Source organism: Delphinus delphis, chromosome 1 (assembly GCF_949987515.2).
Source record: "Delphinus delphis chromosome 1, mDelDel1.2, whole genome shotgun sequence".
NCBI lineage: Eukaryota > Metazoa > Chordata > Mammalia > Artiodactyla > Delphinidae > Delphinus > Delphinus delphis.
The window spans coordinates 179,404,786-179,428,809 of NC_082683.1; the positions used below are offsets into that span (position 1 = coordinate 179,404,786).

Genomic DNA, 24,024 nt, shown 5'->3' on the forward strand with positions numbered 1-24,024 from the left:
CTCCTCCTAATGCCAGACCCTCAGGCTGGGGAGCCTGACATGGGGTTCAGAACTCTCACTCCTGTGTGAGAACCTCTGCAATATAATTATTTTCCAGTTTATGGGTCACACACACAGCAGGTATGGGATTTGATTATATTGCGAAAGCGCCTCTCCTGTCTTCTCATTGTGGTTTCTTCTTTGTCTTTGGATGTAAAGTATCTTTTTTGGTAGGTTCCAGTCTTTTTTGTTAATGGTTGTTCAGCAGTTAGTTGTGATTTTGGTGTTTTCGTGAGAGGAGGTGAGCTCAAGTCCTTCTACTCTGCCATCTTGTCTCCTTCATGTCTCAAGAGTGCTAATTCAAACTACTCTGAGAACATCAACTAGGAGCGCTGGTTGAAGGATTTTGTATCAACATCTAGTCAGCACTATCCACAGACTGGAGAGAACAAGCAGAGATTCCTTTTGTGTAGTTAAGGAGAAGCAGGCACCTGAGAGCCCTGAGAGCATTCAGTTGCCCACAGCATGGGAATAAATCCAGAATATATTTTAAAAACTTTTCCCAAGTCAGTAATTTGAGTAATTACTCAAATTGAGTCAGTAATTGAGAAAAAACTCAATACAAGTATGGGTCAAAGATTTGAATATACTCTTTTCCAATGAAGCTACGTGAATTGCTCCATATTACTGGAGCAACTGAAACTCCCACATGCTGATGGTTACACACTTATCGTGTGACCCAGAAATTCCACCCCTAGGTATTAATTCAAGGAAATAAAAACAAGTGTCATCACAGTAACTTGTACTCATTCACATGTACAGAGCAGTGTCATTCATAAAGACCCTAAAATTGAAACAATCAAATGTGCTTGGACAGGAGATCAGATGAATACATTGTTTCCTATCCACACAATGCAATATACTCAGCAATAAGAGTGAACAAACCATTGGTACCTGCAACACCATGGAGACATCTCAGTAGCTCTATGCTAAGTGAAAGAAGCCAGCCGTAAAAGGGAATATTGTATGATTCCATTTGTGTGAAATTCTTGAAAAGGCAAAACTATCTATTGATGGCCAGAAGCCAGGATCAAGAGGAGGGGATAATGGCAAAAGAGCACAAAGCAAGTCTTTGGGTGAAAGAATGTTCTAAGTCTTAGCATGGTAGTGGGTAGATGACTTCGTACATTTGTTAAAATGCATTAAATTATACTTTTAAGTTTATATTTCGGGGGAAACTAGATAAAATACTAAATGAATACCGTCAGTGTATTTCGATATTCCAAATTGAGTCCTCAAATTAGAAACTACAGTTGTAAAAAGTAATTTGTAAATTTTAAATACATTGCTTTAATGTTTAAATGGTGTTACTACAAAACACCATGAGTATGAAATGGTCTCCATTTTTAAAGTGGGTTTGATTTTAAAATAACAAAAGTGAAGAGTAAGAAGTTTATCTTGAATGCTGGTTCTTGACCATGAGAAAAAAATTTAAAGTAGTAGATAAACATCTGTGGAGATTTTGAGAAGGACATTTAGGTGCTCTCAAAAACTTTATATGTCAGTAACAGGGGCGCCACAATAAAAAAAATTCATGTTATGCCTTTCCTTTTCCTCCACATTGCTATGTCACCAGGTGTTCCCTGTGTTATCATGCATAATCAAGCGAGGCTGCCCTATCCGCTCTCATACATGCCAATAAAACTAAGAGGAAGGAAGGGAAAAGAAGAGGGAAAGGTACCACAGAGAACACGTGTACACACAACAAGGTTAGTGGAGACTGAATTAACTGAACTGGGGAGTCGGGGGAGAAGGCAATTAATTAATACCATCTCCCAAAAATCTATCAGGAAATTCTGTACTCAAAATTTAAAACTTGCCTAGTGCATTTTGTCAGAAAGCCTTGTCCAGTACTTACAGGAGAGACTGTGTGTTAGGCATGCCATTTAATTTCTGTCCCGCATTCCTGCCCCACAGCATGGGGCTGAAGCCACCATCAGGCTCCCGTCCCAGCCAAGCCACCTGTTGCTCTGAGACGCTAAGGGCTTACTGACCTCCTTTGTTCATCAGTTTCTTCATGTCTGCAAAGGACTAATTACAGCATCTTCTCCAGAAACCCTAGGAGCATGGTCCAGGTTTGTTTTTTTCCACTGTAGAGCTGATTCTAATGAAAAGCTAAGTTTGAGAGCCACTGGATTAGACAAAAGCTAAGATTTTTATAGTTTTATATTTTATGGTTTTATACGCCGAACATCCATCAGTTCCAATGAAATCGGGTACTTAGGCATATTTTCTACCCTTCAAATTATAGTCATCCTTTGGTATCCATGGGAGATTGGTTCCAGGACAACCCCTTCCCCCCACCCTGCCACATACCAAAATCCAAGGATGCTCAAGTCCCTCATATAAAATGACATAGTATTTCCATATAACCCATGCATATCCTCCCATGTACTTTAATCTCTAGATGTCTTGTAATACCTAATACAGTGTTAAGTGCTATGTAAATAGTTGTAAAATACAATGTAAATGCTATGTAAATAGTTGCCAGTGGGGGATAAATTTAGGTTTTGCTTTTTGGAACTTTCTGGAATTATTAAAGAAAAGTATTTCCGATCTGGGCTGGTTGGATTTGTGGTTGTGGACACAGAGATACCGAGGGCAGACTGTATATGGCAGCTGCAATGTACACAAAGTGTCTCAATATTACGAATTCATCCTAAGAACAGACACTTCTATTTTAAATAGAGAGAAATAAAGTTTCAGGGAAATTAGGTAACAGGACCATAGCAATGACAGAACTTGGGGAAGGTTTTAATTCACCTAGAAACTTCCACAGTACACTATTTAATTTTTATGCTGTTAATACTATATTTTCCATAAATGTATACATTTTTGTGTGTCCTATAATTCATTGCTACTTCCCGGCAAGAAGATTCTCAGACTCACTACAAAATAATACTCCAAAGAGAGTATTCTCTTTCATTTATATATAAGGAAAATCCAACTGGGTTTTTGTATTTACATCTATAAAATTAAGATATGACCATCTTTCTCAGACACAGACACTAAGCAGTACTGAGACTAACCCCTATGACAGTGGCAGGCAAAGTGTTAAAAATCAAAATCAATCACAGCTATATCTTAGGCTTCCAAGGATGCTCTCTTTCTCAGGGTCAGACCTTTGCTCCCGCTATGGAAACAAGAAAAATTCAGCATATTATTCACAGAAATTCTGCACCCAAGGGAAATTTTGTGCTTATTTCCAGTTTGACTTTTGCTCTAGGTTGGACCTTCAGAGTCCCTGGATGAGAAGCCCATCTTCCCAGGCTTGGGAGCATCTCCTGTCCGTCCTCGACTCTTACGTGAAGGTCAGTAAACAGTCGTTTGGCTTGGCTAGACTTGCTGTGCTGTCCTTAGTGACACTGATTACCTCTTCTGTGGTTTCAGAGCCCAATGAAATTAGCTGACCAGATGCCTCCCCAGCAAACCCGCCAGAAAGGTTTAGGGCTCAGTTTACACTGCAGCAGTCACGAGGCTCCGAGATGGAGATGCAGGGTCCTTGCGACAGTTCCCCAGGAGCACTATAGCCAATCATTAAAAAGAGTCACCACCAGGCAGTTTTGATCATGACCAACTTTATTTTAAACCTGCATCGTTGGGCACTTTATGGTAATGTGTCATTCATCCAATATTTACTTTTGCATATATTTTTAAAAATTCCCCAAACAATACTTTTACAAAGTCCTCCCAATAGTAGTCAGCTTTAGAGATGACTCTTATCCTGTAGCCTCAAGGATGCAAGAACAATGACGCACATCTTCATGCTGGGAAGGTGTGTATGGATACCAGTCACCATGGCTAGCAAAAAGCTCGAGTTTTTCAGTCCTTCCAAATAGTTATTCATTTAAAGAAAGAGAAATAAGCTTTGGGAAAGTTCAGTTTTTAACCTCTCATGTACCTTTTGTGTAAAAAAGCTTTATGCATTTTAAACTGTAGGTTTTAGGCAGTTCATACTTGTTGTTTTAGGCATTGCTCTAAGTACTGAATCATGACAGATTCAAGAAATCTCATTTTTGGTATATGATTATTAAAGGTTCTCAAAATAACCACATGGAAACTAGACTATGTAAAGGATGGTGACTCAACACACATGGTGCATTTAGGATGCACAGAGTCTAATTCTGGCCTGTCCTAAAAGTCACGTAATCAACCAAAGGGCAGATTTGTCAATGTACCTCAACAAGGCTCTCTTCCGAAACACGAAGTAACACAGAGACGAAGAGACTCAGAGATTTATCATATCAAAGAGGTAATCATTTGTGACTTGGCAATCTTTTAAGATAAAAGATTGTATATTTTAAATTCCTTCACTTAAGTATGGTTTGAAAAAAACATAGCTTTCTGGATAGAAAGCATCTGGTTAAGCTTGCTGTTCAGTACCTTGTTTTATTTTTTTGGTATGTTTGCATATCACATCCAGAGCTACAGATTTTCCACAGTGCTTCTGCCTCATTCAAGTATAACAAAAGTAGAAATCTATAGAAGCTCTAAGGTTAAACAAACTGTACATTATACAAAAATTAACTTAATTTACACAGTCAAAAAGTATTGGCAATGCCCTTTATAAATCTTACCAAAGATTCATCACAAAGGATATTACAGTTGACATACGTTTTGTCATCACCATAGAAATGCCATCTAGATTTATGTGGTACAGAACTATTTGTTAAATGTACACATGAAGAATCAGCATTTTGCACTATACACATTTCTTTTAAAGTAACAGTATTGTCAATAGTAATCTAAGGTTCAGAATTTTCTTGTTGCATATTTATTGTTGCTGAGGCAGTTATGATATATTAATGCAATATTCATAATTATTTTAAATAAAAACATTTCTCCTGCCAACGGTATAAAGAATATGTTTTCTCTAAAATCACATGGAATGTTGCTACATACAGTTTTACACAAATACTGAAAAACATGACCTTAAGGCATCTGCTAGAAAAGCAGATGTATTTATATGAACTAAATTATGCAAGAAAAAATATTGCACAAAATCCTATTATTTTCAAAATAAAACATGCTTCTTTCTAAATACACATAATTCCCTACCTTGACCAAATCACAATGTTAACTGATTTGCTCAAAACAACTCTGCCTCTTAAACAAGATTTAAGAAACAGACACTAACAGATTCCTGGGCTCGACAGAGGAAAGACGTCAATACTGACAGTTTGTAGAAAGCATTTCATATATTAAGAAGTGGTCTGGGGGAATTAGGTTTGGGTGTTCATTTTACATTCTTCAATTTATATTCTGATATACAAATATCTACCCAGAATCAGGATATTGTATGCTAAACAAAATGGAATTCAGATTAGAAAATTTATTCATGAAAATAATCTTTTCCTGAAAAATTCAGATTTTCTAGAAAAGAAGATCTACTAATTATGAGAATAGTCACAGTTTTGTCCTCTTTATCAGCAGTCTACTTCTTCACCTTACTTCAGAAACGATGAACTCATTAGCACTCCTGGGTCCTGTTTATTAGGATACGAGCACAAACTCCTCACAACAGCACTGTCACAGACAGTTTTAGTTTAAAAGTGTATGTGTGTGTGTGAGGGGAGGCTGTTTCTAGAGAATGCTATTATCAAGGTAAAGACAGTAAAACGAGATCCCATCAACATGCATCTGCATGCTCAGTTAATCCTGATTCGAGTGACGTGGCCCTAAGTAGTGCAAAGGGACATGGTTTCATCAGAGCCTCGCTGCCTGGTGATAGGAGAGCAGAGTGGTGATGGACAGTCAGGTAAACGAGAACACTTAGTTTCTAAGAGCCTCTGAATCTGGCCTTTAAAAGTAGGTATCCTAGGTAGCAGCATTACTGTACTTCGTATAACAGTAGAGAAAGTTAATCAAATTAGACATGGTACAATGGTTCTGTACTTAGAGCACGTTTTATATTAAGCAGCTTTAAAAAGGCCTTTTTTTTGGTGATAGAATCTTGGCTGAATAACTTCTAAGCAAAATACATTATCGTTATTATTGTTAACAGGGATTTACAATTCCTTTTCCTTTTAATTAGTTCCTGCACAGCAGGGACTAGGCCAATTCTTTTATTTCCCTGTGTCCACAGTTACTGTACCTTGTGTATGACCAGTACCAACAGCTGATAAATAGTTCCTAAATGAGTTTTTAACTTTTAATCAGAAAAGTACTCATGCTATATTTTGGTGCCTTTCTAAAATATGCTAAAGTAGGTAGCCATCAAAATATACCACTTAACACAGTCTCACTTAACAAAACAAGAGCCCCTAAATTCACACACGACTCTTCTATCCCCCTGAAATACCATGGACGCAATACCCAAGGGCAAAAGGATAATAACTAGAGTGGGATTTGGGGAGAATTGTGACTTTGTCTAGAGGTCACATAAAGACTGGGCCTCAGAGCCAAAGGTCTGATTTGTTTATACAATTCTGTTGTATAACAGGTGTTGCTCCTTGGGGGTAAAAAAAAAAAAAAAAAAAAGAATTCAAACAGCAGGAGAGTTTACACATATTTGGTTTAGTTATAATAGAAAATGTGAAGATAGTAGGAAAAATACTTTTATTTCAGAACTCGCCTCAATGTCATTTCATTCTCTGTACAGCCACCATAATACTGGGAAGTCTAGTTTCAGAGCAGACTTTGAATACTTAAAATGTTAACGGTTTGAAATACGAATACTTGCTACTAGTCTTTTGGAGTTTTTCCAAGAATAACATGCAGGGGTTTTGCTTTTGTTTCTAACATGGAATATAAGAGCTGATTTTGTATGTTAAAATAAGGCACAAATTCAGTTTAAAATATCTTGACACAAATGTGACTTGTCAGTGGATGAATACCCTCACCACACACAGCAGTGCAGTCAGACATCTGGTGAGGGGACCAAAAGATAGGAAAAAAACTCACGTTTCTGAGGCCTTGAAACTTATCAAGCAAATGGATCAAAACCCAAATTGTGCCTGTGCTACACTCACAGTGATCCCAGTCTCCAGACAGTGAATTCTGAAGGAAAAATACCTCATTCCAATAGTCACATTAAAGGGCTGCTTTACATTCTTTTCAAAAATTATGAAGAATATTTGCCCAGCAGATTAACGACCAGAGTGACAGTTTTCCCTTCTTATTTAAAATAGGTCTTCTGATAAATGGACTTTTTTATATCTTTGAATTAAATAAAATGGAATTTTGTAACGAGTATATAAAAGCAAAATTTGACAGGAACCTTGAATCTTTTGTGTTTAAAAAAAAGGATTAAATTTAAAAAAGGATTAAACACCCTTTTCCTTAATACATACAGAATCTATCCTTATATGGAAAACAAGGTCTTCCTTGTTTTCCTTCATAAACATGAATGAATAATTGTCCTCCCAAAATATATCCATTGAGAGTTTGAAATGCACTTTAGAAAAGCAAAACTTGGTCATTTTCTTTAAATTATTTAAAGACTGACCTGAATGAATATTTTACGCAATGTTTTTAACAAACCCCCTTCCAGGATTTTAATTGAAAATTAAATTATGATTTCAGTAAATATTTTAGAGCACAGTCTTGATGAGGGTTCTTGAATGGGTTCTCAAACACCTTTCCTAAAATGATAATGTAAACAAAAATCATGAGTGGTGACGTATAGAGTATATATATTGAACATACTAACAACAAATGAACCATAGCATCACTGGGTTTTTTTCCTGATTATTCCTGTCTATCTAGCCAATCATCAAGCAGTCAATGCACGATTCCTTCTCAGGTGAACTTCAAAGCGTGAAAGTGAATTTGAGAGACAGGAGACGATGTCCCATGTAGAAGAATTCCAAGTAATTTACGTGGATTCCGTGCCCTCACGGAGAGGAAGCATGAGCCCCAAGCCTCAGTGTGGGCGGCACACGGCGACTTCCTCCTGAAGACGGCAGTAGGAGCGGCAGGGGAAGGAACGGCTTTACAGGGGAGGAACCCCACAAACGCCACCTCAGCCTGGTGACCAAGGCCAACATCGACATTCACAAATCATGTGCACAGCATGGACCCTTGATAAGATGTAATGATGAAGACGGCACTTTTCTTCTGTAACCCCCTCCCCAAAACCCAACCGTCCCGTTACAATCAATCATGAGAAAAACACCAGACAAGTTCCAGCAGAGGGGCATCCTACAGCATACCTATATCTGCCCAGTCCTCCTGAAAACTGTCAAGGTCGTCAAAAACCAGGGAAGTCTGAGAGAGGGTCACAGCCAAGAGGAGCCTACGGAGCTGTGGCAGCCAAGTGTGATGTGGTCCCTGGGTGGGATTCTGGGACAGAAGAAGGATGGCAGGGAAAAACTAAGGAAATGTGCATATGGAGCATGGTTCATGAATTGTGAAGACGTACTGCACTGACATCATAGGATATGAAAAACAGCGGAAACTGAGTAGGGAGACATGGGGACACTGTACTTTCTCCACACGGTTTCTATAAATTTGAAACTTCCAAAATATAACATCAATTATTTTAAGAAGTCCATCTGAGATGATATGAAGCATTCTGGTAGAGAATTATTAGTTAAGGGAAAAACAGATAGGAACACTTTTTTATCAGGACAGTTTATGTCACATTTGGCTTCCTGGGGGTGACTCCTACTTTAGCAAAGTCATACAGAAAGACTGTGAAAAAACTTAAAGTGTCATTTGTAAACAGAAGTCATTAATTTCACATTGTAATCCAGCACTTCATATATTTCGCTGAGTGACATGTAAGGTAAATGCGAACCTTTATACCTTTTGGAAAACATGGCTGCAGTGTCCAGAAGAGAGCTTTTTAACTTTGAAAAAATGAATTTTGTCCTTGATTTGATGAATAGAAAAAGGCATTATTGCTCTGCAGAACACTTATAACTTATCTTTCAAAATTTACCTGCAATTCCATAAATTATGTAAGTATGCTTAATATAGGCTTAAGATTAAGGCAATTAGTTGGTCAACAGTTTCAGGCTAGTTCTGATAGGTTTTGGTATCTTGGCCAGTTCATGCTCAACCAGGTTAGTACAGTAGCTACTGGTTATGTGCAAGGGTTAGATGTATACTTCGTTTAAATAAAATAAGTGGCGTTAAGCACCAAATACTGGGAAATCATATGTTCAATATATACTTTCAACATACATACAAGCTAGTACCCGATTTAAGAGCACAGTAGAAGAGTTAGCTTTACATTTAAAAATCAGTGGATAAATCTATATACCACGAGACAGACGAGTGGGAGAAATGTCCCAAATGAAAAACAATGTTTAGACGGTAGGAAGAGTTGTCTTTTCTACCAATCCTTGTTTATGATAGGGTACAGGGACTCCTAAAATGTCTCCGTAGAAGCTTGGATGCAAGCGACGGACTCTTCATTTGTTGATTTAAGCTTGGTTTCCACTTGCTTTTCCTTCTGAGATGTTTAAGTCTTGCTGGAAGGCAGATGTTACGTGGCACAACGACACCACCTCCTGAAGCAGTCCAGAACCTTCTGAAGTCTCTTTGGCTCCTTTCCCTTCTTTCTCCCAAGGAACAAAAGACGGACGGCGCCCAAGGCTGGGTACCAGCGGATCACCCGGAGTCTGGCTTAGTGTTTCTTTCTTCTCTGTTTGGGAAGCTCCGGGCGAAGCCAGCGGCAAACCCAGTCCTGGAGCGGGGTCCGGCTCTCCCAGCTCTGTGGGCCGGCTCGCGGCACCAACGCCGAGGCGTCGCTCACCGTTCTCCTCTTTGAGGATGGACAGAGAGTCCGTTCCCGCGCTGGAGGCCACCCGCTTCCTGGGCGAGGGCGGGAGCTGCCTGCCGTGGAGGGCACTGTCGTCCTGCCCCAGGTGCCACTCGGCCTGGTCACCGGAACCACCGCAAAGCAGGGCCAGGTTGTTCTCACTGGGCGTGTTGGATTTATTCTGAGAGAAGAAACAGCGCATTTAGAAAAATGGAAGAAAATTATAGCATTACTTCAGCAGTACTGTTTTCCATTTTGAAATCAGTATCTTTCAAGGCTGGGAACTCAAAGTCCCTCCCAGAGGAAATGAAGCATGGACAGTTAGCTCTGAACACCTCCCAGGGCGCCCTCAACAGGAATGAAGTGAGATGGATACGGGTGCCCAGGCCCTTGCACCTTTCAATCACCTATAAAACTCAAACCAGACCCTAAGTGTTGGCGAGGGTGTGGAGAAAAAGGAGCCCTCGCACGCTGCGGGTGGGAGTGTAAACTGGTGCAGCCACTGTGGAAATCAGTGTGGAGGATCCTCAAAAAACTAAAAACAGAACTACCATACAATCCAGCAATCTATAATACACCTACTTCCGGGTATGTATCCAAAGAAGATAAAATCAGTATCTTGACAATACAGCTGTACCCACGTGTTCACGGCAGCATTATTGACAATAGTGAAGCTATGGAAACAACCTAGATGTCACTGATGAACGAACAGGTAAAGAAAATGTGGTACGTATACACCATGGAATGTTACTCAGCTTTTAAAAACAAGGAAATCCTGCCATTCGTGACAACATGGATGAACTTGGAGGGCATTATGTTAAGTGAAATAAGCCAGACAGAGAAACACAAATACTGCATGATGTCACTTACATGTGGAAGCTAAAATAGTCAAACTCAGATGTCGAGAGTAGAATGGGGGTCACCAGAGGGGGATGGAGGGTGGGGAAATGGGGAGATGCTGGAGGGGCAGGTTTCAGTCGTGCAGGTGGGAAAAGTGCTGGGACCTAATATACAGCTCGGTGACCACAGTTCTTTGCTAAGAAGGTAGATCTCATGTGCTCTCACCGCAAAGAAAAGGTAACTAAGTGAGATAAGGGATATGTTAATTAGCTCATCTGTGGTCAGCATTTCAAAACAACAAGTTGTACACCTTAGATGTACACAACTTTTATTTGTCATTATACTACAAAAAAGCTGAAAAATAAAAAGGATTTGCAAAACAATCCTTCAAAATAACACAAAAAACAAGCAGACAAACTATATTATATAATCAATGCCAAGTTCTGGAATTTATTACCATCAGAACAGAGTGGAAATTACTTATACTTCTCTCTCTTGTGTTCTTAAAGCAGCCAGTTCAATCTGTTTAAAGTATTATTTCTAAAGCAATACAATGAAACATTACTTGAATTAATACATTTATTAAAACTTTTTTGAACATCCAGAAAATACAGAAAAAAAGTGGGAACATTTCACGTTTAAAAGTTCCCCAGAAAAGACAACTATAAAATTAGATTGTAGGAAAATACTACTGCTTGACAAAATAATTTCAATTAATGACAATAACCACCAGAATTGCATAAATAAAAGGGAAAATGCTGGAATTTTGTTACTAGAAATAATTCTTAATGATTAACTCTTACAGTATTTTTGGAGTTTTGACACTTATCTGAGGTCAAACGCTCCTACCAACTAAGGTGATGACAAAAGCCATCACAGTGAGTGCGAGAAACTGTTCATTTAATTTTACCAGTTGGAAAATCGACTCACCGTGGGCTTGTAATCAATGTCGTCCATCGACCTAAAGAAGTCCAGGCTCCTGGCTGCCGCCAGCTTCCCCTGGTCCTGGCTGTGCGTGCTCAGCGTGTCCAGGATCTCGCCCAGCAAGTCCATCTCACCCGAGGAAGGGGCCTGTGCTCTGGTTTCAAGAGAGTCGTCACTTTCGTAGAAATAAGCAGACGCTTCTTCTCCGTCTTCAGAGGACAACCTGAAGAAAAAGAAAACACGCACTGGTGATTACGTGACCACGAATGCTACTTACAAGCAACCTCTTACCAAAGATCGTCAACTAAGGTGGGAGTTTTAAAACCAATGTAATATTTCTGTAGAACAGCAAAGTGGATAATTGGTTCATGGCCAAATTCTTTGTAGTGATGTACACACTGATTCAAATGCTGGAAATCTTGAGTATGTGCACTGAGAGCAAACAAACGTTTATGGCTCCTTATCAATCCGGAAGCACAAGCGGGGCTTCTCACAGTCTAATCCTGGGGAATTTGGGACATTAGCCTTAGAAATATCAGGTTCCCAGAATACCTGGGAAGTTTGCTAACTCCAAGTTCACTTTCAGTATTTTTATATGGTTTTCCTTTTATTTGTTTATTCACTTGTCTTATATAAACAAAGATATACTTAATGCAGAAAAAAGAATGTTGATTCTGTCATCCCAAAATATCTTAAAATTGTTTTAGAAGTTGAACATATACTATTATTGTTTCCCTTGTTTTATGTTAAAATTAATTTTTAACACTTTGCGTTAAATTCTCCTCTTCTGATACCACCATGGAGTTAGGTCCCACCCCTCGCCTATCTGGTTTGTTTCTATTGACTACTTTCACCGTTCCTGATATCTACCTGGCCCTCTTCAGGAGGAGGGCAGGAGTCTAACTTAGTGAGTGGGCTTCTGTTTCCCCTTTAACACTATCCCAGGTATTGCTGCAGACGTTACTGCTTCCCAAGAACAAGTTATTTCAGGTCTATCTTGCTTTCCCATCTCAAGATTCATCCCCCGTGAGACTCCAATTAGCGCTGGTTCCTCCTGCTGAAGAATATACCACAAGGGAGTAAAACCTGATCTCTGGGAGTGCACGTTCTTTGACATCTCTCTTGTAACCTAAAGCTTCTGCCGCTGAGCCACATCGCGTAACAGAACAGGAGACCCCGCGACTTACTTGCTAGCTCTTTCTGCGTCCTCATCATTGTCAGCGCACAGAACACCATCCAGGCTCTGAAGAGTCCTTCTTAGGCGCGGCTACAGAGAGAGATCAACACACTGGCGTTAAGTCGTTAAGGTATGTCTCTTCCATAAATTTTAACCGACAATTTGATCTGACAAGGAATACTTTTTAAAGAAATATGCATTCAGGGGTTTTGAATACTAGCCAGTAACTTGACTAGCTGGGCAGGAGGAAGGGGAGGATATCAGACAACATTTACCTCAACGCTCATATCTCAAACCAGTCAACAAAAAACAAATCACTGGGCTGAGTACATAAACACTCTGCCCGCTCTCCCAGTCTGTCGGTCCCCGATTTAGGAATCCCTGACTTACAGGCAATCACTTCACCAAGCACTTAGCCCCCAGTTTCAATAATAATCAATACTTGCAATCTTGTTGCTTTTATCCCTTACCCACACTCTCCCTCACACCAAGTACTTTAAGGCAATGCTTCTCAATCATTAAAGTGCATGTACATCTCTTGGAGTTTGGTACAGGTTCTGATTCTAACACGCTCTTAGGTGAGGCTGCTCTTGGGTCTCAAGGTAACAAATCCTAGACAATGCACCATTTCACCTGTAAATACTTCACTATGTAGCTTTAACAGATAGATTTTTTTAACACAACCAAATATCATGATCATCCATAATGAATTAATAATTATTCTCTAATATCTCATATTCCCTTACTGCCCCCGAAATATTTGAGTGAGTTTATCTGGACCAGAATCTCAACAGGGTAGCACTGGATTTGGCTGACATGTCCCTCGTCTCAGAGGACGATCCCTTCCACCTTCCCCCGCTCCATGCCACCTGTGTCCTTTAACGTGTTATTTTACCCTCGTTTCCTATAAACTGGCAATTACATCTGGAGCTTGGTTAGCTTCAGGTTCTGGGTTTTCCCTCTGTTTTTGGCAAGAATTCCCCCAGGTGTTGATGTGTTTCTCAGTGCATCACACCTGGAGGCACCTGGTGATCAGATGTCTCACTTTGGGTGGCACTAAGACTGATTAATGGCTTCAGGTGTGGTTGGGCAGTGCATCCACTACAAACTTTATCAGCCTTTCACCTGATGGTTTTAGCATCCTATAGTAACCGCTGGCTAAATCCATTATTTCAGTAGGCACTTCAAAATTATGCTTTTCAAAAGCATTTCCTTTATATTTATTTGTTGGCATTCCATAAAGAACTGTCTTATTAACTATGTGGCTATCCTGAAATACAATGTGTACCAGAAAAACAGGATAATTCCTTCCTTTTATTTAACAATTTTTAGAGTAATGAGCTAATCTAACAGTCTATAAAGGTGAGCCAGGAGGGGCCTTTAAAAATTATCATTTGTATATATTTGATATGGCTCATCACCCCATCACGGTTACTACTCTTCTTGAGGTTCAATCTGTCCCATTTTTGAACTACACTGTGATTATGTTTTTTAAGTAGTTATCTTTTACAGATTTACCTCAAAATATCTGCAGGGTTAAATGATATGCTATTGGGTATTTACTTCAAATTAATCCAGAGGTGGGGAGGGATCATGGGTAGGGCTGGCACAGAAATAAGATTGGCCGTAAGCTGATAATTGTTGAAGATGTATGCAAGGAACCTGGGAATTCATATAAGCTTCTCTTTTGCATGTTTGAATCATGTTAAGTGTTCATTCCACAAGAAAATAAAAAACTTTTACAGTTTTTGTTATGGACCAAGATGGCAGAGTAGGAAGACCCTGCATTCGCCATGCCATGAACACGCCTCATGCCATGAACATGCCTCACCCCACGGACACGCCTCACCCCAAGGACACGCCTCACCCCATGAACAAACCAAAACTATAACTACACAGAGTGACCCATCTGAGGACGACGTGAAGACCAGCAGAGCAGCTCCTCTACGATGAAGGATATAAAGAAACACACACTGAAACAGGTCAGAGGGACAGAGACCATCGAGTCAGGACCCACACCCTCCATGCGGTGACCTGTAAGCAGGAGGGAATATCACAAATATTAGAGGCCCTCCCTCAGGAGCAAGGGGTCAGGGCCCCATATGGGGGCACCCCAGCCTGGGGGACCTGCACTAGGCAGGGGAGCCCCCTAACATTTAACTGACACCCAGTGTGGCTTACATCTGGGAGAGCCACGGGACTCTGGAAAACCGAGACTCTGCTCTTGAAGGGCTTCTGCACAGACTCACTAGCTCTGAGTCGGCAGTGGTTGGAAAAGCACCTGGTCATATGTGAAGGAGAAGATTCACTGACTAGCTTCAGGGCAGGTGCTGAGGGGCAGAGATCTGTTAGAACTCTCTTCAGGGACCGAAGTGCTGGTGGACACCCTTTTTTAAATTATTCTTCTCTCTCTACCTAGCTGGCCCGGCACTGGCAGCTGCCACTTCTGACATTCTCCATCTGTCTTGTGAGCACCGCAGCCCTGACCCAGCGTTCTCCAGCCGCATCCAACCTGCCCATCCTGGCCACTGCCCCTCCAAAGCGGCTCCTGTCCTGCCACACCTGGCAGGTACACTTGCCAGGGTCCAGCATCCCCTAAAGAGGCTCCCGCCCTGAGAGGCCAGCCCTACCCACCAGGACACCTGCAACTGAGCGGCTGAGCCCTGCAGCCAGCCACACCAAGGGCCAGGGTGCCTGCAGCAGTTACAACCAGCTGGGCCTGGAACCAACTTGCCCACCAGTGGACCCAGAGCAGTTGTGACTGGGTGGGCCTTCCAGCCAGTGGGCAACCTTGGTGCCACCGCAGCAGGAGGACACATAGCCCACAGAGGGGGACACCCCTGGAGCATCTGACTCTGGTGACCAGGAGGGATTGCTCTTCTGGGGCCCATGAGAAACCTTCTACATAAGCCACTCCTTCAAGACGGAGCGATGCAGCCCATCTACCCAACACACAGAAACTATACAGAGAGCGAGGCAAAGTGAGGAGACAGAGGAATGTGTTCGAAAAGAAAGAATAAGACAAAAACTCAGGAAAAGAAACGAAATGGAAATAAGTAATCTGATAAAGAGTTCAAACTAATGATCATAAATGTGCCCAATGAACTCATGAGATAATAAACAGTGAGAACTTCAATAATGAATTACAAAATATAAAAAAGAACCAAGCAGAGCTGAAGAATAAATGAAATAAAAAATACACTAGATGGTATCAACAGCAGATTAGATGAAGCAGAAGAATGGATGGATCAGTGATCTGGAAGACAGGGTGGTGGAAATCACCCAAAAGGAACAGCAAAAAAGAAAAATGAATTTTAAAAAAAGATACTTTAAGGGAGCCTAGGGACAAATCAAGCACACTAATGTTCACATTATAGGAGTCCCAGAAGGAGAAGAGGCAGAGAAAGGGACAGAAAACTTATTTGAAGAAACAGTGGCTGAAAACTTTCCTAACCAGGTGAAGGAAACAGACATCCAAGTCCAGGAAACAGAGTCCCAAACAGGATGAGCCCAAAGAGACCCAAACCAAGACACAGTGTAATTAAAATGATAAAAGTTAAAGAGAGAATCTTAAAGGCAGCAAGAGAGGAAAAAAACTAGTTACATAGAAGGAAATCTCCATAAGACTATAAGCTGCTTTCACAGCAGAAAATTTATAGGCCAGAAGGAACTGGTATGATATATTCAAAGTGCTGATAGAAAAAAACCCAAAAAGCAAAAAAAAACCCCTTAAAAACCAAGAATACTCTACCTGGTAAGGTTATCATTTATAATTAAAGTAGCAGTAAAGTTTCCCAGACTAACAGAAGCTAAAGAAACTCATCACCAGTAAACTAACCATACAAAAAAATGTTAAAGGGACTTCTTTAGGCAGAAAAGGCCAAAATTAGAAATAAGGAAATAAATATATTAAAAAAAAATCTCATGAACATATAGTAAACATAGTGAGTGTATCAACCACTTACAAAGCAAGTATGAAGGTTAAAAGATAAAAGTAGTAAAATCAACCGTTGTAACTATAATAAGTAATTAAGAGATGCACAAAATAAAAAGATGTAAAATGTGATGTCAAAAAGGTGTGTTGGGAGATAAAAATACAGTGTTTTAAGAATGTTTGGACTTAAGTAACCATCAACTTAAAACAGACTGCTATACACATAGGTTGTTATACATGAACTTCATGGTAACCACAAACCAAAAACCTGTAATAGACACATAAAAATAAAAGCGAAAAAGACCCAAAATTAACACAAAAGAAAATCATCAAACCACAGAGAAGAGACTAAGAAGAAGAAAAGAACACAGAAGGACTGCAAAACAAACCACAAAACAGTTAACAAAATGGCAATAAGTAATACCTATTAAAAATCACTTAAAATGTAAAGGCCTAAATGTTCCAATCAAAAGACACAGAGTGGCTGAACTAATGAAAAAGCAAGGCCCATCTATATACAGCCTACAAGAAGAGATTCACTCAAATATGAAAACACACACAGACTAAAAGTGAAGGACTGGAAAAAGATATTCCATGCAAGTGGAAACAAAAGAAATCTGGGGTAACAACACTCATATCAGACAAAATAGACTCAAAGACTGTAACAAAAGAGTGCACATTGCATAATGATAAAGGGATCAATCCAAAGAGATAATATAACAGTTGCAAATATTTGTGCACCCTGGCTCCCTGAATTCAGACTGTACTACAAAGCTACAGTAATCAAAACAGTATGGCAGCTGTCTATAAGAGACCCACTTCAGACCTAGGGACACATACAGACTGAAAGTGAGGGGATGGAAAAAGATATTCCATGCAAATGGAAATCAAAAGAACACTGGAGTAGCAATTCTCATATCAGAAAAAACAGACTTTAAAACAAAGACTATTACAAGAGACAAAGAAGGACACTACATAATGATCAAGGGATCAATCCAAGAAGAAGATATAACAATTGTAAATATTTATGCACCCAACATAGGAGCACCTCAATACATAAGGCAAATACTAACAGCCATAAAAGGGGAAATCGACAGTAACACATTCATAGTAGGGGACTTAAACACTCCACTTTCACCTATGGACAGATCATCCAAAATGAAAATAAATAAGGAAACACAAGCTTTAACTGATACATTAAACAAGAAGGACTTAATTGATATTTATAGGACACTCCATCCAAAAACAACAGAATACACATTTTTCTCAAGTGCTCATGGAACATTCTCCAGGATAGATAATATCCTGGGTCATAAATCAAGCCTTGGTAAATTTAAGAAAATTGAAATCATATCAAATATCTTTCCCGACCACAATGCTATGAGACTAGATATCAACTACAGAAAGAAATTTGTAAAAAATACAAACACATGGAGGCTAAACAATACACTACTTAATAACCAAGAGGTCACTAAGGAAATCAAAGAGGAAATCAAAAAATACCTAGAAACAAATGACAATGAAAACACGATGACCCAAAACCTATGGGATGCAGCAAAAGCAGTTCTAAGAGGGAAGTTTATAACAATACAATCCTACCTTAAGAAACAAGAAACATCTCAAATAAACAACCTAACCTTACACCTAAAGCAATTAGAGAAAGAAGAACAAAAAACCCCAAAAGTTAGCAGAAGGAAAGAAATCATAAAGATCAGATCAGAAATAAGTGAAAAAGAAATGAAGGAAACGATAGCAAAGATCAATAAAACTAAAACCTGGTTCTTTGAGAAGATGAACAAAATTGATAAACCATCAGCCAGACTCATCAAGCAAAAAAGAGAGAAGACTCAAATCAATAGAACTAGAAATGAAAAAGGAGAAGTAACAACTGACACTGCAAAAATACAAAGGATCATGAGAGATTACTACAAGCAACTGTATGCCAATAAAATGGACAAATTCTTAGAAAGGCACAACCTTCCAAGACTGAACCAGGAAGAAATAGAAAATATAAACAGACCAATCACAAGCACTGAAATTGACACTGTGATTAAAAATCTTCCAACAAGCAAAAGCCCAGGACCAGATGGCTTCACAGGCGAATTCCATCAAACATTTAGAGAAAAGCTAACACCTATCCTTCTCAAACTCTTCAAAAATATAGCAGAAGGAGGCACACTCCCAAACTCATTCTATGAGGCCACCATCATCCTGATACCAAAACCAGACAAGGATGTCACAAAGAAAGAAAACTACAGGCCAATATTGCTTATGAATATAGATGTAAAAATCCTCAACAAAATACTAGCAAACAGAATGCAACAGCACATTAAAGGAGTCATACACCATGATCAAGTGGGGTTTTCCCAGGAATGCAAGGATTCTTCAATATATGCAAATCAATCAATGTGAGACACCATGTTAACAAACTGAAGAATAAAAACCATACGATCATCTCAATAGCTTCAGAAAAGCTTTCGACAAAATTCAACACCCATTTATGATAAAAACTCTCCAGAAAGTAGGCATAGAGGGAACTTACCTCAACATAATAAAGGCCATATATGACAAACCCACAGCGAACATTGTCCTCAATGGTGAAAAACTGAAACCACTTCCAGTAGGATCAGGAACAAGACAAGGTTGCCCACTCTCACCACTATTATTCAACATAGTTTTGGAGGTTTTAGCCACAGCAGTCAGAGAAGAAAAAGAAATACAAATCAGAAAAGAAGTAAAGCTGTCACTGTTTGCAGATGACACGATACTATACAAAGAGAATCCTAAAGATGCTACCAGAAAACTACTAGAGCTAATCAATGAATTTGGTAAAGTAGCAGGATACAAAACGCACAGAAATCTCTTGCATTCCTAAGCACTAATGAAAAATCCGAAAGTGAAATTAAGGAAACACTCCCATTTACCATTGCAACAAAAGAATGAAATACCTAGGAATAAACCTACCAAAGGAGACAAAAGACCTCTATGCAGAAAACTATAAGACACTGATGAAAGAAATTAAAGATGATAGAAATAGATGGAGAGATATACCATGTTCTTGGATTGGAAGAATCAACATTGTGAAAATGACTATACTACCCAGAGCAATCTACAGATTCAATGCAATCCCTATCAAACTACCAATGGCATTTTTCACAGAACTATAACAAAAAATGTCACAATCTGTATGGAAACAAAAAAGACCCCAAATAGCCAAAGCAATCTTGAGAAAGAAAAATGGAGCTGGAGGAATCATGCTCCCTGACTTCAGACTATACTACCAAGCTACTGTAATGAAGACAGTATGGTACTGGTACAAAAACAGAAATATAGATCAATGGAATAGGATAGAAAGCCCAGAGATAAACCCATGCACATATGGTCACCTTATCTTTGATAAAGGAGGCAAGGATATACAATGGAGAAAAGACAGCCTCTTCAATAAGTGGTGCTGGGAAAACTGGACAGCTACATGTAAAAGAATGAAATGAGAACACTCCCTAAGACTGTACACAGAAATAAACTCAAAATGGATTAAAGACCTAAATGTAAGTCCCGACACTATCAAATTCTTAGAGGAAAACATAGGCAGAACACGCTATGACATAAATCACAGCAAGATCCTTTTTGACCCACCTCCTAGAGAAATAGAAATAAAAACAAAAGATAAACAAATGGGACCTAATGAAACTTAAAAGCTTTTGCACAGCAAAGGAAACCATAAACAAGATGAAAAGACAACCCTCAGAACGGGAGAAAGTATTTGCAAATGAAGCAACTGACAAAGGATTAATCTCCAAAATATAGAAGCAGCTCATGCGGCTCAATATCAAAAAACCAAACAACCCAATCCAAAAATGGGCAGAAGAACTAAATAGACATTTCTCCCAAGAAGATATACAGATTGCCAACAAACATATGAAAGAACGCTCAACATCACTAATCATTATTGAAATGCAAATCAAAACTACAATGAGATACCATCTCACAACAGTCAGAATGGCCATCATCAAAAATCTACAAACAATTAATGCTGAAGAGGGTGTGGTGAAAAGGGAATCCTCTTGCACTGTTGGTGGGAATGTACATTGATACAGCCACTATGGAGAACAGTATGGAGGTTCCTTAAAAAACTAAAAATAAAACTACCATACAACACAGCAATCCCACTACTGGGCATATACCCTGAGAAAACCATAAGTCAAAAAGAGTCATGTACCACAGTGTTCATTGCAGCTCTATTTACAATAGCCAGGACATGGAAGCAACCTAAGTGTCCATCGACAGATGAATGGATAAAGAAGATGTGGCACATATATACAATGGAATATATTACTCAGCCATAAAAAGAAACGAAATTGAGTTATTTGTAGTGAGGTGGATGGACCTAGAGTCTGTCATACAGAGTGAAGTAAGTCAGAAAAACAAACACCATATGCTAACACATATATATGGAATCTAAAAAAAAAAAAAAAGCCATGAAGAACCTAGGGGCAGGACAGGAATAAAGATGCAGACCTACTAGAGAATGGACTTAAGGACACGGGGATGGGGAAAGGTAAGCTGGGACAAAGTGAGAGAGTGGCATGGACATATATACACTACCAAATGTAAAACCAATAGCTAGTAGGAAGCAGCCGCATAGCACAGGGTGATCAGCTCGGTGCTTTGTGACCACCTAAAGGGGTGGGATACGGAGGGGAAGGAGGGAGATACAAGAGGGAAGAGATTCGGGGATATATGTGTACGTATAGCTGATTCACTTTGTTATAAAGCAGAAACTAACACACCACTGTAAAACAATTATACTCCAATAAAGGTGTTAAATAAAAAAAGAGAACTATACTTTCAGGCACTAAAATTTGATAAAAATTTTAAAAATTACAAAAACAGTATGGTACTGGCAAAAAAAACAGAAATATAGATCAATGGATCAGGATAGGAAGTCCAGAGAGAAACCCACGCACTTATGGTTACCTAATCTATGACAAAGGAGGCAAGAATATACAGTGGAGAAAAGACAGCCTCTTCAGTAAGTGATTCTGGGAACACTGGACAGCTACATGTAAAAAGAATGAAATTAGAACATTCCCTAACACCAAACACAAAAATAAGATTAAAGACCTAAATGTAAGGCCAGACAGTATAAAACTCTTACAGGAAAATGTAGGAAGAACACTCTGACATAAATCACAGCAAGATCTTTTTTGATCCACCTCCTAGAGTAATGAAAATTAAAACAAAAATAAACAAATGGGACCTAATGAAACTTAAAAGTTTTTACACAACGAAGGAAACCATAAACAAAATGAAAAGAGAACCCTCAGAATGGGAGAAAACATTTGCAAATGAAGTGACCGACAAGGGATTAATCTCCAAAATATACAAACATCTCAGGCAGCTCAATATCAAAAAAAAACCCAACCCAATCAAAAAGTCGGTGGAAGATCTAAATAGACATTTCTCCAAAGAAGACATACAGATGCACAAGAAGCACAAGATGTTCAACATCACACCTCTAATTATTAGAGAAATGCAAATCCAAACTACAATGAGGTATCATCTCACACTGGTCAGAACGGCCATCATCAAAAAATCTACGAACAGTAAAATGCTGGAGAGGATATGGAGAAAAGGGAACCCTCTTCCACTGTTGGTGGGAATGTAAATTGGTATAGCCACTATGGAGAACAGTATGGCGGTTCCTTAAAAAACTAAAAATAGAGCTACCATATGATCCAGCAATCTCATTCCTGGACTTTTTTTTCCAGGAGAAAACCATAACTTGAAAAGATACATGCACCACAATGTTCACTGCAACACTATTTACAACAGCCAGGACATGGAAGCAACCTAAATGTCCATTGAGAGAGAAATGGATAAAGAAGATGTGGTACATATATACAATGGAATATTACTTAGCCATGAAAAAGAATGAAATAATGCCATTTGTAGCAACATGGATGGACCTAGAGATTGTCATACTGAGTGAAGTAAGTCAGACAGAGAAAGACAAATATCATACGATATTGCTTATAGGTGGAATCTAAAAAAATGGTACAAATGGACTTATTTACAAAACAGAAATAGAGTCACAGATGTAGAAAACAAACTTATGGTTACCGGGGGGAAAGAGCGGGGAGGGATAGGCTGGGAGATTGGGACTGACATATACATACTACTATATATAAAATAGATAACTAATAAGGACCTACTGTATAAGGCAGGGAACTCAATACTCTGTAATGGCCTATATGGAAAAAGAATCTATAAAAGAGTAGATATATGTAGATGTATTGTATATGATTCACTTTGGTGTACAGCAGAAACTAACACAACATTGCAAATCAGCTATACTCTAATAAAAATTTTTAAAAAGTAAATAAATGCCATGACAGTTAAAAAAAAAAAGTATGCACCCAATATAGTAGCACCTAAGTATATAAAGCAAATATTAACAGACATAAAGGGAGAAACTGGCAGTAATACAATAATAGTAGGAGACTTTAATACCTTACATCAATGGACAGAACATCCAACAGAAAATAAGGAAACACTGGCCTTAAACAATATATTAGACCAGATGGACACACACACACACACACACACACACACACACACACACAAAGAACATTCCCCCCCCAAACAGAGTATACATTCAAGTGCACATGGAACATTCTCTGGGATAGATCACATGTTAGGCCACAAAAAAGTCTCAGTAAATTTAAAAGGACTGAAATCATATCAAGCATCCTTTCTGAACACAACAGTACAAAACCAGAAATCCATTACAAGAGGGAAACTGGAAGAAACGAAACTCATGAAGACTGAACAACATGCTACTAAACAACCAATGGGTCAATGAAGAAATCAAAGAGAAAATAAAAAGCACCTTGAAATAAATGAAAATGAAAAACATTGTTCCAAAGTTGATGGAAAATCAGTTCTAAGAGGAAAGTTCATAGCCTACCTCAGGAAAAAAAACATATAAACAATCTAACTTTACACCTAAAGGAACTAGAAAAGAGAAAAATAAATAAAGCCCAAAGTTAGTTGGAGGAAGAAAATAATAAAGATCAGAGTGGAAATAAATAAAATAGAGACTATAAAAACAACAGAAGAGATCAATGAAACTAAGAGCTGGTTCTTTGAAAAGCTAAACAAAATTGATAAACGTTTATCCAAACTCATCAAGGAAAAAAGAGGGCCCAAATCAATAAAATCAGAAATGAAAGGGAAGTTACAACTAATACAAAGAATCCTAAGAGACTACTACCACAACCTCTCATATACCAACAAATTGGACAACCTGGAAGAAACAGATGAATTCCTAGATACATACCATCCTCCAAGACTAAATGGGGAAGAAACAGAAAATCTAAACAGACTAATTACTAGTAA

At 38.9% G+C, this 24,024-nt stretch overlaps 1 protein-coding gene across 2 annotated transcripts in view; it reads right to left on the reverse strand.

Moving 5' to 3' along the window:
* Positions 1 to 3,605: 3,605 nt before the first annotated feature.
* Positions 3,606 to 24,024, reverse strand: part of DENND1B (DENN domain containing 1B) — a 251,610-nt gene continuing 231,191 nt past the window's right edge. For both annotated transcript variants that reach the window (XM_059998790.1, XM_059998789.1), the window contains 3 exons: positions 12,700 to 12,779; positions 11,519 to 11,735; positions 3,606 to 9,929 (listed from right to left, as the gene is read on the reverse strand). In XM_059998790.1, coding sequence (XP_059854773.1) covers positions 9,411 to 9,929; positions 11,519 to 11,735; positions 12,700 to 12,779 — 816 coding nt within the window. In that variant the 3' untranslated portion in view covers positions 3,606 to 9,410. The remainder of the gene's footprint in view (positions 9,930 to 11,518; positions 11,736 to 12,699; positions 12,780 to 24,024) is intronic.